The sequence below is a fragment of the Chionomys nivalis genome, chromosome 9, assembly GCF_950005125.1.
Source record: "Chionomys nivalis chromosome 9, mChiNiv1.1, whole genome shotgun sequence".
In the NCBI taxonomy this organism is placed as follows: domain Eukaryota; kingdom Metazoa; phylum Chordata; class Mammalia; order Rodentia; family Cricetidae; genus Chionomys; species Chionomys nivalis.
Genome location: NC_080094.1, coordinates 21,551,311 through 21,568,139, shown reverse-complemented (window position 1 = coordinate 21,568,139; position 16,829 = coordinate 21,551,311). Strand labels below are relative to the sequence as shown.

The 16,829-nt window shown below is 50.7% G+C and overlaps 1 protein-coding gene across 17 annotated transcripts in view; it reads left to right on the top strand.

Moving 5' to 3' along the window:
* The window catches only part of Epb41l1 (erythrocyte membrane protein band 4.1 like 1), a 123,457-nt gene that overhangs the window by 82,306 nt on the left and 24,322 nt on the right, over window positions 1-16,829 (top strand). For 8 of the 17 annotated variants that reach the window (XM_057780454.1, XM_057780453.1, XM_057780450.1 and 5 more), the window contains 9 exons: window positions 2,527-2,745; window positions 4,308-4,395; window positions 4,911-5,063; window positions 7,670-7,767; window positions 7,993-8,168; window positions 9,518-9,666; window positions 10,604-10,639; window positions 12,835-13,017; window positions 16,395-16,493. In XM_057780454.1, coding sequence (XP_057636437.1) covers window positions 2,527-2,745; window positions 4,308-4,395; window positions 4,911-5,063; window positions 7,670-7,767; window positions 7,993-8,168; window positions 9,518-9,666; window positions 10,604-10,639; window positions 12,835-13,017; window positions 16,395-16,493 — 1,201 coding nt within the window. The remainder of the gene's footprint in view (window positions 1-2,526; window positions 2,746-4,307; window positions 4,396-4,910; window positions 5,064-7,669; window positions 7,768-7,992; window positions 8,169-9,517; window positions 9,667-10,603; window positions 10,640-12,834; window positions 13,018-16,394; window positions 16,494-16,829) is intronic. The other 9 variants (XM_057780465.1, XM_057780464.1, XM_057780461.1 and 6 more) reach the window with 6 other exon arrangements.

Here is a 16,829-nt window from a genome sequence, read left to right as displayed (position 1 = left end):
CCATGCTGGACTCCGGTGATGTGTGAGCGGCAGTGGCGCCTGAACCCCAGCACACACCGAGGCTGCTGTGACCATTGCCCGGGCTTTGGTTCTGACTTTGAAATGTCACAGAGCGCTAAAAATTCTAAGTCGAAGTCATTTTTAGGAAAGAGACTTGGGCAGTTAGGAAAACATTGGCAAAGCGTGCAGAAAAGGACAAGGAGAGAGCCCTGGCTGCCGGTGAACCAAGGCAGGGGCCTTACTTCAAGTGAACAGTGGCTGCAGACGTGGTGGCCAGTGACTTAAATGGTCAAAGCCTCCAACCGTGAATGTAAGCTGCAAAAAGCCACAGCCTGGTGCCTGGAAATGCTTCCTCAGACCAGTCTGGTTCTTAAAATTCAATTAGGGCTGGAGGCAGAAGAAGGTTTGGGGAGGGGGCCAGCAAGATGGTTCCACGGGTAAAAGTATTTGCCACCAAGTCTGATGACCTCAGCTTGATCCCCAGGACCCAATTGGTAGAAGGAAATCTACTCCCAAAGTTGTCCTCTGACCTCTGCACGTTCTGTAACCTGTACACGCTTCCTTTCCTCCTGACACGTGCGCACACACATGCTAACAACGAATCAATGTAGAAAAACCTGAAAACCGCTGGGGAAAAGCTCTGATAAGCAGGGCCATCTTGTGGGATCAGGCACAAAAGTTAAAGTGTATATGGGGTGGATTGCTGACACGGAGACATTTCTTAAATTATGTCACTGGCTGTGACAAAGAAAGCTCTAGAATCAGATGGAGCATTTGATATTATTTGCATATGAAAACACCCATAAATTAAAGCCATATATATTTCTGTGTGTTTGTGGAGGAGAAATGTCTAGAATACCATGTGACTAGCTGGTGGCTTTGCAGAGGGAGCTGGGAATACCACCAAGAGGAAACTCAGACACATCTCTAAAGTTTCTTTCTTTTCTTCTTTTTCCATCTGAGAACTTATTAACTTGCAGGGTTGGGGATGCAGCTCAGCTGGCAGAGTGCTTGCCTGATGTGTAGGAAGCCCTGGGTTCCATCCCCAGCACTGCAGAAAAGGTGTGGTCCTGTGTACCTGTCATCCCATCACTTGGGAGGCTGAAGTGGGAGGGTTACTGTGAGTTACACAGTGGTACCCTGTGAGAAAGAAGACCCAGAACATATTAGATTTCATAGTTAAAACTACATGATAGTCAGGCATGGAGACTTATTATTAATTATGAAAGCTCGGCTGACAGCTGAGGCTTGTTACTAGCTCTTACAACTTAAACCATTTTTACCAGTCTACTCTTTGTCTTGTGGCTTTATTACCTTTACTCTGTATTGTTCATGCTGCTTCCTCTCTGACTGGTGACTCTTCATATCTCTGCCATCTTCTTCCCAGCATCCTCTCTGCCCTGAAAATCCTGCCTAAGTATTGACTGTTCAGCTTTTTATTAAACCAATCTGAGTGATATATCTTCACACAGTATAAAAGAATATTCCATAGCACCCATGTAAAAGGACAGATGTGGTAATGCTGCTACGCAGAGGAAGTAGAGGCAGGAGAAGCCTCAGAAGCTCCAGGGCCAGCTCTCTTGGTATATACAGCATCAGAGAACAACAACAACAACAACAACAACAACAACAACAACAACAAAGACCCTGCCTAAAGCAAGGTGGTAGGCAGGGATCAACAATCAAGATTGCCTTTTGGGGCTGGAGAGATGCTCCGTGGCTAGGAGTACTTGCTGATCTTGCAGAGAACCCAGGTTCAGTCACAGTACCCACGTGGCGGCTCCATAACTCCAGTGTCAAGGGATCTGATGTCCTCTTCAGATCCCCATGGGCACCAGGCATGCACAATGTACATACATACATACATACCAGCAGAACACTTGTTCACATACAATAAAATAAATAACTCATAAAAAATTATTATCTGGCCAAACAGTAGTGGTGCACGCCTTTAATCACAGCACTTGGGAGGCAGAGGCAGGTAGATCTCTGTGAGTACAAGGCCAACCTGGTCTACAGAGAGAGTTCCAGAATGGCCATGACTACACAGAAAAACCCTGTCTTGAAAAAACAAAAAAAAGAAAACAATGGCCAAAACCAAAAACTTGCTCTCTGACTTCCATAAGCACTGTGTCAGTATATATGTTCTTGCACACACGTATATGCACATGTACACAAAACAAACCAGTTGACAAAAACAAATAAAATCACAAGTCATTTCCCCCCCCACAAGGGCTGAACCAGTAGTAGTCCTACTGAGTTTGGAAATGAATTATAAATCTCAGAAATTCTCCTAGAGTAGAAAAAAAAAATTTCTCAAATTCAGAAATGAACAAAAATGCTTCAAGTCCCATGGCATGTCTTAAAATCTGTTCACAGGACACACCCACTCACCAGCAACGAATGCCAGTGTCTACGGGTGCCATTTTTCACATAGCTGATTTTGTTCGCTTCCCGTAGCTAAGCTGTCGGGGTCTGGATCACTTGGAGGTGTAGACCCATGCCCACCTCTTTCCCTGTCTCTAGGTATTACCTGTGCCTGCAGCTGAGGGCAGACATCATCACAGGCCGGCTGCCCTGCTCCTTTGTCACGCATGCCCTGCTGGGCTCCTATGCCGTGCAGGCTGAGCTGGGTGACTACGATGCAGAGGAACACATGGGCAACTATGTCAGTGAGCTCCGCTTCGCCCCGAATCAGACCCGGGAGCTGGAGGAGCGGATCATGGAGCTGCACAAGACATACAGGTAAGTGCGCCGGGCACCCTGCTGGCTGCTGCTGTCCTCTCAGGGCTAGGCTCTGAATGCTGTGTCTTACATATGCCACTTGGCCTGCTCCTAGCACAAGGTGCCTGGGAACAGGTCCTTCCCATGAGGTGGGAATAACTGGGACCATCTGCGTGATCGTAAGTGACCACTTGGATCTCAACGTCTTGAGTTCCTGTGTGGATAAAATTCCCTGTCCTGAACCTCTGGGGATCAGTTTTTCTGTTACTCAGTTATAATAATGGTGGCATGCTTATGGGGAAGGGTACTGATACAGCGGTTTTGGCAAAAAAAAAAAAAAAAAAAAATCCAAAATTTAAATGCAAATGCCAAACCTGACTGTGCCTCTTTCTAACCAGGGAATGTTGACAGGTCATATTACTTCCCTGCGCTATGGCATGGTCATCTATTCTGCGTGATGCTGGTCAACATGTCCCGTGGGGTTATTAAGGAGGACACACAGCAAATATTAAAGCCACGTCACATGTGGGCTGAGTGTTGCTATCCATCAATTGGGGTATTTGTGTTGTTGATTGCATACTTTGTTGAGCTGTTGATTGCATATTTGTTGAGTTGTTGATTGAATACTTTGTTCTGGAGTTAGACGATAATTGGCCAGATGTGTGATTGGGGGCTAGTTGCTGAACCTCTGAAAGCCCCGTTTTCACCTATAAATACACAGGCTGGGGTGATGAGTGTTGCTCAGCCGCTGGTACTTGGGACAGCAGAATTCATCATACAGGCAGGATCTTATGCTTCTTTGGGCTGCGGATATTGAATACCCATAGCACCCCTAAGCCATTGCAGCCATGGGAATACGGTCCCCTGCCATTCCTCAGTGCCTGCTCTGCAGAGAACACTACCTACCCCTGGATCAAAATCATCTGCAGGGTCCTTTGCAGCTGGAAGTGCTGTGGTTTAAGCTCAAGGTTGTTATGGGAACCTGATGTGAAAGTACATTCTAAAGGATACGGTGCTGCGCCTGTGGGAAGGGCTCCAGCGACATTATCTCATTCCTGTGCCCGGAGGGAGTGGGGAGGGTTGTGTGCGGTGGGCTGGACCTAGAGAGGAGGATCGTGGTCATGTGATGGGTTCATATACGGGGCTGAGCCTGCTAAGTGTGAGGGGTGCTGGGCCAAAGATGGCAAACAAATGCTCGCGGAGACTTGCACATCAGCTTTGCTGGGTTTGTACTGGCTGCAGTGGAGTCCCGCTAAGGAGGAGACAAGCAGTCGTGGCCACCAGACATAAGAGGAGGATGCCATGCCTGCCATCTTCTTAATTGGTGGGAACTGAGACAAAAATCCTAACTCCCAAGCTAGTCCTTGTCTGCTGCCTGGACAAAACAAGACATTAGATGACCTGAGTTACAGAAGACGGGCTTGGTGGACTGAAGTAGAGGGGCGCTCAGCCTGTCCTGAGGGCAGAGGAGAGGTCCTGAGGCCCACCTTTCTGGCATGGCCAGTTCTGGTGGTGATACTTAGAGCTGGCTGGACTCAGCCTGGGCCTTTGCCACATCCCACAACCATCTTTTCTTTCCTCAGGGGCATGACTCCAGGAGAGGCAGAGATCCACTTCCTGGAGAACGCTAAGAAGCTTTCCATGTATGGGGTTGATTTGCACCACGCTAAGGTACCACTAAGTCCCATTAAGGCCTCATCTTAGGTGGTTCCTGGGGAACTAGAGCCCCTCCCGAGCTAGTGTCTGGACAGTTTTGCTTCCATCTTGGAACCTTTGCGGTTCTTTCTCAAAGTTAATAACCTTTTATTCTCTCCGACCTTTCTCATCTCCCCCTTGGATTCAGTCTCCTCACAAACGTAGTAGTTTGTGCCACACTTGCTTGGGTGCATCTGAGAGACAGAGGCCTTAGCTTGTTTCTGTCACAGTGGTGTGTGGCACATGGCCTGCCATGCTTATGTTCCTAAGTGTTTGTTGAGTGACTGAGTGATTGACAGAGCAAGTGCCCAAAGAAGTGAGTGATGGATCGGTGCTAAGTGGGAGGCGAATGTCCAGGTGCCTGTGGGGGTCTCAGTCGAGAAACTCCAACCTCCCCCCCTCCCCCTGGAGCTTGTTACAAGTGGAGCAGGGTGGTGGCAGGGCTGCCCCTGCCTGGCTCCCAGTTCCCATTCTGTGCTCTCCTTGCACAGGACTCTGAGGGCATCGATATCATGCTAGGCGTCTGTGCCAACGGCCTGCTCATCTACCGGGACCGCCTGAGAATCAACCGCTTTGCCTGGCCCAAGATTCTCAAGATCTCCTACAAGAGGAGTAACTTCTACATCAAGATCCGGCCTGGGGAGGTGCGTCCAGCCCCAGATCCACTCTCCTCACTCACCTCCCTGTCTGAGTCAGGGTTTCTATCGCTGTGAAGAGACACCATGACCATGGCAACTCTTATAAAGGAAAACATTTAATTGTAGCAATTTACAGCTTCAGAGGTTCATGGGGTATGCGGGCAGGCACAGTGCTGGCTATAACTGGATATGCAGGCCACAGGAAGCTGACTGATGCACTTGGTGTTATCCTGGGCATAGGAATCCTCAAAGCCTGCCCCTCCAACAGGGCTATACCAACTCCAACAAAGCCACACCTCCTAGTAGTGCCACTCCCTATGAAATTATGGGTGCCAGTTACATTCAAATGACCACCCCCCACACTACTGGGAGGTTGACTGAACCTAATAGAGCAGACCACAGCAGCTGGCCTGGGTTTTTCCTACCCAGGAAACATACACAAGGCTCTGGGGTTCATGAAAGGTGGATCTTCCTCCACCCTGCCTCTCTATGTAGACTATACACCCTGGACATGTGGCTTTACATATTGTTTATTTTATTAGTTTGTGTGTATGTGCACACACACACAGCTGTGCATATGTGCTGTGGTACACACGTGGAAGCTAGAGGTCAGGTCCTGTGGACATTTTGCTGTAGTCAGTTTTCTTATTCCACCATATTGGTCCTGGGAATCAAACTCAGGTAATCTGCTGAGCCATTTTGCAGGCCCTGGATGTATGCTTTCAAGCAACATGTCTGCATGTAAACATGTATACTCAGACATATACTTCATGATCAAAAATAAAATGACAACCACATGGATTCAGGCTACACCAAAGTCAATACATGTCTGCACACACAGATGAGCCCATGTGCGGGAGTCCACTGTGTCCGTACACCAAGACACGCACAAGCTCATGATATCACATGATATGTACACAGAGGCACGCACGCCCACCACCCACCTGGCCCTTCTCACCACTGTGCCAGCTACTGTCTGTCACCTGTATCTCTACATGGTCCCTTTGATTGACCTCCCTGCCTCTTTCTCCACCAACTGCTGGCATCTCCTGCACACACATCAGCCTCTGTCACTGGAACAAAACACCTGATATAATCTGCCATAGCAGGGAAAGACTTGATTTGACTCACAGTTTGGGAGGCTTAGTCCATGTTGATTAGCCCCATGGCTTTGGACTCATGGAGAGGTTGCACACTGAGGCAGGAGGGCATGTAGGGGCTGAGTGGCCATGCAGTGTTCAAGGCATAGAGTAATTAAGGAATACAAAGACACTGGCATTTGAGGGTACACACCAGTGTCCTAAAAACTCCCAGGAGGCCCTACCTTTTAAAGGCTTCCATTACCTTCCGAATGCACCACGCTGGGGATGAAGTGTTTAACACCTTCGCCTTCGGGGACATTGTGGATCCCAACTCTAGCACGACCCTGTCCTTCCAGTCTCAGGACAGAACTCATGCCTATGGAGGGCAGTGTTTTCTCTGACATTTCCACCCAAGCCTACCCAGCTGGTCCTTCATCCCCATTAGCACTTACCTGTATCTGTGACGGTCTTATTTATTTTACTTCTTTTTCCTCATGTGTGTGTATGTGTTGCAGTGAGTATGTGTCTGTATTCATGAGTGTGTGTGGTTGTATATGAGTGTATGCGTGGTGTATAGATGAGTGGGGGTAGGTGTACTGAGTGTCTGTGGTGTGTACCTGAGTGTGTGTATCAATGTATATATGGTGTGTCCATGAGTGTGTGTATATGGTGTGTGGTGTGTATGTTAGTGTTTATGTGGTTGTACATGAGTGTGTATGTATTGTGTGGTATGTACATGCTTATATGGTGTGTGGTGGTATATGCGTGTATGTGTGGTGTATACATTAGTGTGTGTGTTTGTACATGTGTATATGGTGTGTAGTATGAGTGTGTATATCAGTGTGTGTATGGTGTGTATATGAATGTGTGTGGTATGTACATGAGTGTGTATGTGTAGAATGTGGTGTATATATGAATGCATGTATGGGTGTGTATGTAATATGTATATGAATGTGTGTGGTGTGTACATGAGTGTATGTATGTGGTCGTACATGAGTGTATGTGTGTGTGTGATCTGCACATGAGTATAGGTGTGAGTTTGATGTTGGGAATCTCGCTCATCCTCAATCATTCTTCTACCTTATTCAGTGAGGCAGGCAGGGCCTCTCAGGCAAACCCGGAGCTGACCCGTATGTCTAGTCTAGCTAGCCAGATTTCTCTGGGGTCCTCCATCCTTCTGGGGCTGCAATTCCAGGTGACCTGCCACACCATCTGGCCTTTCATGTAAGCTCTGGGGATTTGAACTCAGGTCCTCATGCTTGTGAGGCAGACATTTCACCACTGAGCCATCTCCCCCGTCCTACTGAATTATTTTGAGACCTCTTATTCCCTAGAATCTGTGTGTTGATCTCTCCCATGTCTCCAGTGCTTAGCACTGAACCTGTCATAGGAAAGGACTCAGTCCACCCAGTTTACATGCATGAACAGGCTAAAGTTATAGCTGTGTGAGGAGAGGGTGAGTAGGTGAGCTGGGCTGGTGGTGAGTATGGCCCAGGCCTCATCTCTAACCCCCACTTCTTGGCTTCCCAGTATGAGCAGTTTGAGAGCACCATCGGCTTCAAGCTCCCCAACCACCGCTCAGCCAAGCGGCTGTGGAAGGTCTGCATTGAGCACCACACGTTCTTCCGGTGAGTTGCCCCTGGGTGCTCTGAGAGGGATGAGAAAGGCTGTGAGGGGTCAGGGGAGCAGAAGAGCAATTAGCACAGCAAGCCCACCTTCCCCAAGTCTCCCCTTCCTGGACTGTGAAGAATTGTAGGTGGTGGGACACTGGAGTGAGAAGCCTGCTGGGGTCTGACTCTGGGCTGGTAACGCCAGCCTGATCCCTCTCTGTCATCCCCACCACTCTGTTCTAGGCTGGTGTCCCCAGAGCCCCCACCCAAGGGCTTTCTGGTGATGGGCTCCAAGTTCCGGTACAGTGGGAGGACCCAGGCACAGACCCGCCAAGCCAGTGCCCTCATCGACCGACCTGCACCCTTCTTTGAACGTTCCTCCAGCAAGCGATACACCATGTCCCGCAGCCTTGATGGAGGTATGGCCCAGACTGGAGCTGGGATGACGGTGGTCGTTAGGGGAAGCAAGGTGGGAGAACAAGGCAGGGTCTGCGAACGAATGTGGCAGCTGCAGCAGGTTCTCCCCAGGCCGTTTGCACCAGACATGGCAGTCCTAGAAGCCCCGCTGCTCCTGGGCAGTGCCAGGCCAGCTCTGTCTCACAGGGATGTGCCGTATACGCCAGTACTTCTCTGGGTTGTGACCTTGTGGGGCCCCAGGTTCTGCCATCTGATTTTCTGGGCTTTTGCCCAAGAAGCTCAACAGTGCACAGGTTGACATTCTGCCAGCAGAGTAACATCGTGTGGTTTACATGAAGGAAAGAGGGTCTGGTCTGGCCCTGGCTGTTCCCTATAGGTGCCACTCTAACACCAGAGCCAAGTGAAACCTAGACTGGAGGAGAGATGGTGACAAACGTTAGCCGGAGCTGGGGACTTGCTGGGAGAGCAGAAGCCTGGACTCTAACCCTAAAGGCCAGGTTTCATGTATTGACATCCTGAAAGGACACCTCTGGGACCTTCTCCTTTTGAAGCATCAGTTATACTCTGTCAAATGTAATTCCCAGGCTAGCCCACAACACATAACAATGTAGGTCAAGCCAGGCAGTGTGCAGCAATGGGCACTTTGCAGAGGAAATAGCCCTAAAATGAAAGGCAAGTTGGCATCTCTTTTTAATGGCTGCCAACGCGAAGGGTTATATGTATGTTCTGGTTGTCGTCATGATGAGTTTTTGCAGCCTTTTTATTACTAAGGCTCAGTCTGCAACGTTTTGGGTTGACCTGGTGCAGTCTCTAAACCCACACTTCTTCTGTTCAGAAAAATATTTAAGAATTGCGGCAAGAGAGATGAACTTTACAGGAATCCCTTTGAATTCTTATTAATTCACAGAGAAAGCAAACCATTTGTAAACTTCTGCAGCCGCTTGTAAAAGCTGGTCTCTGGATCCCTGATCATTGCTAGATAATGACATACCGGGAGTTGCCTAAGGACCACAACCCAAACAGCAATGTTTATGTTTGCTGGGCCAGCGTGGATGGAAGGCTCACTCTCCAACGTACTGGGTCCTTTCCTCATCTTTCTGGCGTAGACACCATTTAATGATGAGGAACCGAGGCCCAGAGAGGTCGTGTGACTTTTTCACTGTCACCCAGCCAGGAAGGGTTGGAGTTGAGACTCGGGTGCTGCAGGAAGGAGCTCACAGCTGGGTGGGACACAGTTTTGTGACTCTCCAACCGTGGGCCAGGGTGAGCAGGGCTGCGGTGGAGAAGACTGGGCAGTGGCTGGCGTGGGGACCGCCTCTCACAGTCACCTGGCCACGTCTGCCCACTTTAGCGGAGTTCTCCCGCCCCGCCTCAGTCAGCGAGAATCACGACGTGGGGCCCGACGGTGACAAGCGGGAAGATGATGCGGAGTCGGGGGGACGGCGGTCAGAGGCCGAAGAAGGAGAGGTCAGGACCCCCACCAAGATCAAGGAGCTGAAGGTAGGAGCCCACTGGGTTGCCATGTATCCTGTTCCCAGGGGACCTGGATAGTGGGCTGAGGCCTAGACTTAGCCTTGACCCTCAGCGTCCTAATTGTATACAAGCACCCTTGCTGCAGGGCACACCATGGACAGAAACTTGGCCTTGGGCCATGCCCCACACCTGGACATGCAGAGTAGGGTTGGGGTTGGAAGTGGGCATGCTGTCCCCTTTTTGTCCAGCTTCCCTGGGTCGCAGGGAAGTTTCCTGGGAAACTTATGCCCCCCCCTTACTTACTCCTTGTACCCCCTTTAATTGTGGTCTGGCTCCATGTCTCCTCTCTTCCCTGTGCATGGCCAGGTCACCAAAGGCCTCGGTGTGAAGTGTGTCCTTTCCTGCAGCCCCCCCCCACTCTATGGACACCCGCATCCCCAGGGTGTGTATGGACACGCTCCTACAGGCACACACAGCCCAGCCTCACGGGTAGCCATTCACTTTCACACCTCCACACCCCAGCCTTAGACTCATGCACAGACACGATGATAGCATGTTCACATGCACAGGTTTGGCCACACACGGGCCAGGCGTGGCTTCTTTGGCATTGCTGAGTAGTCCTTGTCTGCCATGCAGGCCTGCAGTGTGAACACAGGCCCCCCTATTCACATCCTCACTGTTAGAAGCAGCAGGAAACCCCGGACACACACCAGCCTATGAATATGGCTCTACCCACTTAGACTCTAGTCCCCTGGCCCCTCCTTTGCCGTCCTGGGATATCTACCTGCTTCCTACCCCACACCTTCCTCTGACTACCTTGTTACCTATTACCTTAGTCACTTTCCTGGCCTGCACTGCATGGTGGGATTGGGTGTGAGTGCACAGGGCAACCTTGCTGGACCAGGCTAATCTGTTTATTCTACTGACCTTGCTGGTTCCTTTCCCTCCTGCCTTATCCTACCAGCCGGAGCAGGAAACCACGCCAAGACACAAGCAGGAGGTACTGCATGGACTCATCCCTCCCTTGACAGCCATTTAGATCCCTAGTTCATTTACCACATGTCACTCTGTCCCAAGCTCATGTCCCTGGCACCACCTCAGCTTCAGCTTCATTCTGACCAACGTCCACACCCTCTCCTCCATTTCCTTCCTCTCTGGTCACAGCACTCACCCTTCAGCTCCCAGGTCAGGTCTAGTCTCATCCATGTGCCCTGCCTCTCCACCCAGTGTCACTCTTCGCTGGACCTGTTGACCTACGGTTACCTCCCCCTCATGCCCCAGCCCACATGTGTGCTTCCATGTAGCTCCTCATTCCACTCCCACCCTCCCCTTCCCCTGTTTGACCACACCTCCATCTCATCTGTGTTCTTTGCTTCTCTTGACACCAGATGTGAGTGAGGGTGGAGCCTGTGTGGGGAAGAAGGAGCCATCAGGTCACATCTGCATCTGCTCAGACTCCAGTCCCCCTGCCCTACTGTCCCCGGACACTTCCTCCCCTTCTCTTCTCTCATCTTCCTATTCAATGATTATATCAGCTTCTGCCTCCTGCCCCCACTTCATCCCCCTCACAGTGTCCAGGTCTCTCTTGATCTTGATCTGTTTGATCTTGGGCCGCTGAGAGCAGGCCACAGTCTGGGTCAGCCATGGCGTCCTGAGATCTGGGCTTCAGCCCAGCTCCCATGCTGACTTTGGGTCTTAGAAAGGCTCTTTGGGCCCTGCTCCCATCTGCACCACAGGGCATGCACACTGCCTGTGACTCCAGCTATACCTGCCTCGTTCTTGTGCCAGGCCTTGGCACTCACCCCTCGGTTTCTTCAAGGCCTTTAACCTCTAGGGATCCCAGGACCCAACTGCTTTCCAGCTTCTGGGAGCACAGTTCACCTCAGGGCCAGCAGGCCCATTTGGGATCATCCTAGGTTAAGACCTACTCACCATTGATGCTTGGTCTTACCCCCTGTGCAAACCCACTTGACCTCTTAGATAGACACAGGCTATGGTCAGCTTAGCCTGGGAGGGAGGCCTGAGGCCTGATCAGATGTCTGGGGAGAAAGCAGAAGCCTCCATGGGATTGGCTTTCTTCCTGAGAAGTTTTGGGAGCAACTACAGTGATTCTTAGCTGCCAGAGCCGAGCCTAGGGGAAGAGTCTAGCCCTGTCTAGGGCAAGCTTATCTTCCAGATGGTCCTCGAGCCTTGCAGCGAGTCTTCAGGCTGCCAGCCCACTCTTCCTCTCCCAGAAGCAGGCAGAAGACCAGCACTGGGAGTTCTCTGTGGCTCATCCTCACTGGGCCCAAGCAGACCTCTCCGTCTGTAACACTGGCATGGACTCAGGTGTCATAGATTAACCAGGGACACACCCGGGACTCCAGCTCTACCTGACCCATTCTGTGCCAGGCCGCGAAGCTCATCTCCTCTCCCCCATCTCTAATTTCTTACCCACACCAGCTTCACTTCCATCCCAGCATCCTGGTCTCCCTGACAGCATATGACTGTCTACTTTTAGAGAGTCAGGGCAGATGGTATCTGGGAGGTTCTGTGATGGAGAAGGCAGTGGCCTATGGTAGAGAAGGCTGCCTAGTCTTTCCCTGGCCCCGAGTAAGGGAACAGGTCCCATTTTTCTGGACAACCCAACTTAGTCATCTCTTTAACCCTGGCTTCCACGCGGCCTGAGCAGTTGGATGGGGCCCGAAAAAAGCCTAGACAGAACATACTATTAAGTACAGTGGTCCAAGTCTTGAGGAGCGGTAGGAGACAGGATTCAGAGGGTTCTGGGAATCCAGCCAGACAGCCTGTGCAGCTCAGTGAACACACCAGGGACTTCTCACCTTGGTACATGCTGCCTGCTGTGCCTGGATCGTAAACAGGAAAAAGTCATCTATGTGTCTGACTCCATCTGGGCTCAGAACACGATGAGAACTCATCCAGACTTGAGGGTTGAATGGAGTTGAACGTACTAGGGTAAGGCAGGGGAGAAGAGAGGTGACTTCATTAGCTTGTCCTCTTTGTCACCCATGTGCCCCTGCCCTGGTTAGTGCATCTCTTGGAGTTCATCATCCTTGCTCCCTTGGCTCCTTGGGTTGTTGTAAGGATGACAGCGTTAGGATGGGATGGTGGAGGGCAGGGTGCTATTTTTCCTGTGCTGTCTTTGCCTGCTCAGCGCCGTTCATCTTATGCCTCTCCCCTCTCCCCCGTGCCCAGTTCTTGGACAAGCCAGAGGATGTCTTGTTGAAGCACCAGGCCAGCATCAATGAGCTCAAGAGGACCCTGAAGGAGCCCAACAGCAAACTGATCCACCGGGATCGAGATTGGGAGCGGGAGCGCAGGCTGCCCTCGTCGCCCGCCTCCCCCTCCCCGAAGGGCACCCCTGAGAAGGGCAGTGAGGTAGGTATCCTGCTAAAACCTGGACATTGTATTAAAAGGCACAGGGTAGGGGTAAAGGGTTAAGACTATATTTACCTTCATCCTCCAAACAAATCTGTACCTGTTGCTGCTGTAGGCTGGTGGGATGGGGAGGCAAGTTAGGTTGAGAGGGTCAAATCCACTAACCGCTGGATCCTAGGGACCATCTTAAAAAACTTTAAAAACTCCTGGTATCTTAGTGTATTCCCCTTTAGACAAGCAAAGAAAAATAGGGAAAGTGTGCTTGTTAGAAAGACAGGTTCTGAGACCCCATGGGGGACCCCCTGAAGCAGCTGAAGCAGGAGAGCCCTGGGCCCAGCCTTTTAAACAAGTGTCCTAGGCAAGTCTCCTTCCTACTCAACTTTAAGATTCCGGGAAGCATTACCCAAGAGCCAGCTCCTTTGGAGCATCTGACCGTACGGTAGATTGTGGTCCTTGCTGGAAGGATTCTCACTTCATCAAAGCGGTCAATCCTCTACACAAACCAGACTACTCCCAAGGCTTTCCCCAAAAGAGCCCCATGTGTCCTGCCCTCCAGGGTGGAAACACTGAAACACTCTGAGGGTATTTTCTCAGCTGAAATATGATTTGGGAAAATCCTGTATTGGTACTCCCAAGCTCCAATTATTTTTAGCAATTTCTGAGTCTTGGCAGAATTTACCCCAGTTCCAGTGTAGGTGTCTTCTCTCTTTAGCTGCCGCTCACTGGTCACCAGATGGATTGCCGTCTAAACTTAGTCTCCTGGTTCCATTGGGGAGCTGGAGGACTCTGGGCTTGTTGCCTCATCTCCCCTAGGCCCTGTTAGGTGGAGATGTTTATAGTGATGTTATAAGGGTCAGCCGAGATAATGCCTGGAGAGGGACCACACGGCCACCATGCTGTCTGGTAGGAGCTACGTGGCGTTCCTTATGGAGTCCCAGGACTCAGCCTTGTAGATCTTTTTGTTTTGTTTTGTTTTGTTTTTCGAGACAGGGTTTCTCTGTGGTTTTGGAGCCTGTCCTGGAACTAACTCTTGTAGACCAGGCTGGTCTCGAACTCACAGAGATCCGCCTGCCTCTGCCTCCCAAGTGCTGGGATTAAAGGTGTGCGCCACCACCGCCCAGCCTTGTAGATCTTTAAATCAAAGCTGGCAGGACGCTAGGAACCCTCTCTGTTCTAAGACCTCGTGTTACTGAGACCCAGAGAGACGGAGTGACTCAGCGTGATAGCTGTGCTTGTGTTTCCCAGTGTTGTTTGCTGGTAATTCGCAGCCTGCTTGAGGGAAGACCAAATCACACGCAGACCAGAAATAGTCAGTAGTGAATGTGCTTTCTCTCTAGTGCTTTGGATGTTGGTGATGCAGCCATGATTGAATCTGTAGAGTGTTGATCGAACTGGTCCTCGCCATAGTCTGAGTCCACCAAATAGCAGAGGGTTTCCTTTGTGAGGTATAACCTCTTGAGGTGGCTGGAATTCCATAGCTGCCAAAGTCCAGCAGTTAGGGATGCTTTGGGGGCCTGGAAGGCTGGTACCCTAGAGAGAAGATAAATCTCTGCACCTATGAACAGAGGGGGCACACTTAAACACTGTGACACGATAGTGTCATCTACACATGTATGGATCAGCTGTTGTGGTTACCCAGCATGCACACAGCCCCAGGCTGGAGGTTGGGCAGGCCTCTGAGAGCTTCTGTGGTGCCAGCACAGCCAAACCCTTAGACTGGGCCATGGCTGTGATGTAGTGAGCTGGTCCACAGCACTCTCCTCTCGACCCCTCATTCCCTAGGGAGAGACTTGGCCAGAGTGACCTTTCACAGTCCTGAGATGGCCAGATCTTGGCCTGGGTCCAATTGAACTGTGATGTAGAAACCTCCTGAAGGGTGAGATGTCACCAGAGAAAGGACCTGCGGATGAATGCTGGTGAGCTAGGACCTGGAATTGTGGTTGTGCCCCACCTGCTGGTGACAGCTGGAACTGCTGGCTAGGGACCTTATTAGATGGAAGCTGTTCCAGCCACCACCTCCTTAGCCCTGAAAACTGCAGTCGCCACTCCTGCCAACTACGCTGGAGTTATGAACCATTTAGAACTTTCCTTTATGCCACTTAGCATTTATGGGTTCTTGAAGATTGGCAAAATTGGAAGGAGCCATAGACAAGGACTTGACTCTGTCCTTGGGTGAGTGATGTCACCTCTGTGAACCTCTTTGCATAGGCCATCTGAAAGGGGGACCAGAATGTCATTCCATTGGGAGGTCATTGGCAAACCTAACTGAAACAGCAAAGATGGAAGCTCGTTGTCCCCTAGGAAGTGTTGACGGTTATGGGACCACTGCTGAAGGTGATTAGAATCCCTGGCCTAATGGCTCTGTGGAGGACCCTGTGGGAGCACACTGCCCAGAACTCCCGGAGCCGTCTCAAAGCATGTGTGCCCCACCCAAGGGGAAAGCAGCAGGAACTTGAGCAATTCCCATTAGGCAAGCCTAGGTTTTAGTTTGAAAGACAATTATGTGTGGGTGGTGTAGGTGTATATGTGTTCGTGTGGGTGTGTGCACACGTGCAGTACACATGTATGTGTGTGTGCATTCATGTGGGGGTCAGAGATTGGCACTGGGTATCTTCCTCAGTCATTCTTTATTTCTTTATTATATTTTTATTTATGTGTGTATGTGTCTGTGTCTATGTGTGTATCTGTGTGTGCATTGTGTATGATGTATGCGATATGTGTGTTGTGTGTATGGAGGTCAGAGGACAACTTTTGAGAGTCTCTCCTTCCTCCATGTGGGTCCTGGGGATTGAACCTGGGTTTTCAGGCTTGGCAATGGGCACTTTCACCCACTGAGTACCAGCCTCTCCACTTTATTTTTTGAGACAAAGCCTCTCACTGAGCCTGAGTTCACTGCCTGTCTCCACCTCCCCTGAGTTGGGATTACATACGTGTGCTCACCTGACTGTTTTCACAGGTGCTGGGGATCTGATCCCAAATCCTCATGCCTGTTTAAGAACTTTACTAATTGTGGCATCTTTTCAGCTTCTCAAAAGATATGACTGTGACCCCAGGGTCAAACCATAGTCTAAGCCCATGACACCTCCGGCTGGCTTGAAGTCAGAATCTGAATGCTAGGATCCCAGACTCTTGAGTGTTATTGGGCACGAGAGACTGGCCAAAGGCCACAGGACTGCCTCACAGCCAACCACAACTCTCCCTCTGTCTCCTCCCTCAGAGTGGCTCCTTCCTGACTGAATCTGTGAACTAACAAGACAATGTGGGGCCTCCAAAGCTGGACTATTTACAGACTCTGTGTGTCTCTTCTCTCCTGCTCTCTCTCTCTCTTTTCCTTTCTCCGTCTCTCCCTCTCCTCCGGCCCTGGGCCTCCCCTGCAGGCCCAGAGGACCCAGGACTCTTCTCAGCAGGACTTGGTACCTGGAACAGCAGCAGGCTTGGAAGTGTTCACTCAGAAAAGCCTCGCAGCATCTCCTGAGGTTACTGTCTTCACTTCCCCACACCCCTTCCTCCCAGGCCTCCAGCCCATCCCTGTCCGCCCTCCGGAATCTTAAGGAAACCCTTTCCCTAGGGTGAGGGGAATAGGCCAGACTCTGCCATGGAGAAGAGAACAGGGGTGGTCCATGTTGTCCCGTACTATAAATGTCGTGTCCTCATCCCAGGGATCCATGGAGGGCCAGCCCCTCCGTCATCTGTTGCTTACCAGGAAGGGCAGGATCATAGCTATACCCAGAAAACATAACTGGTCACCTCTATCTCAAAGGGGACAAAGATATGAGCCTCTCTGGAGGCAGGCTCTAACCCTAGGCTTGAGT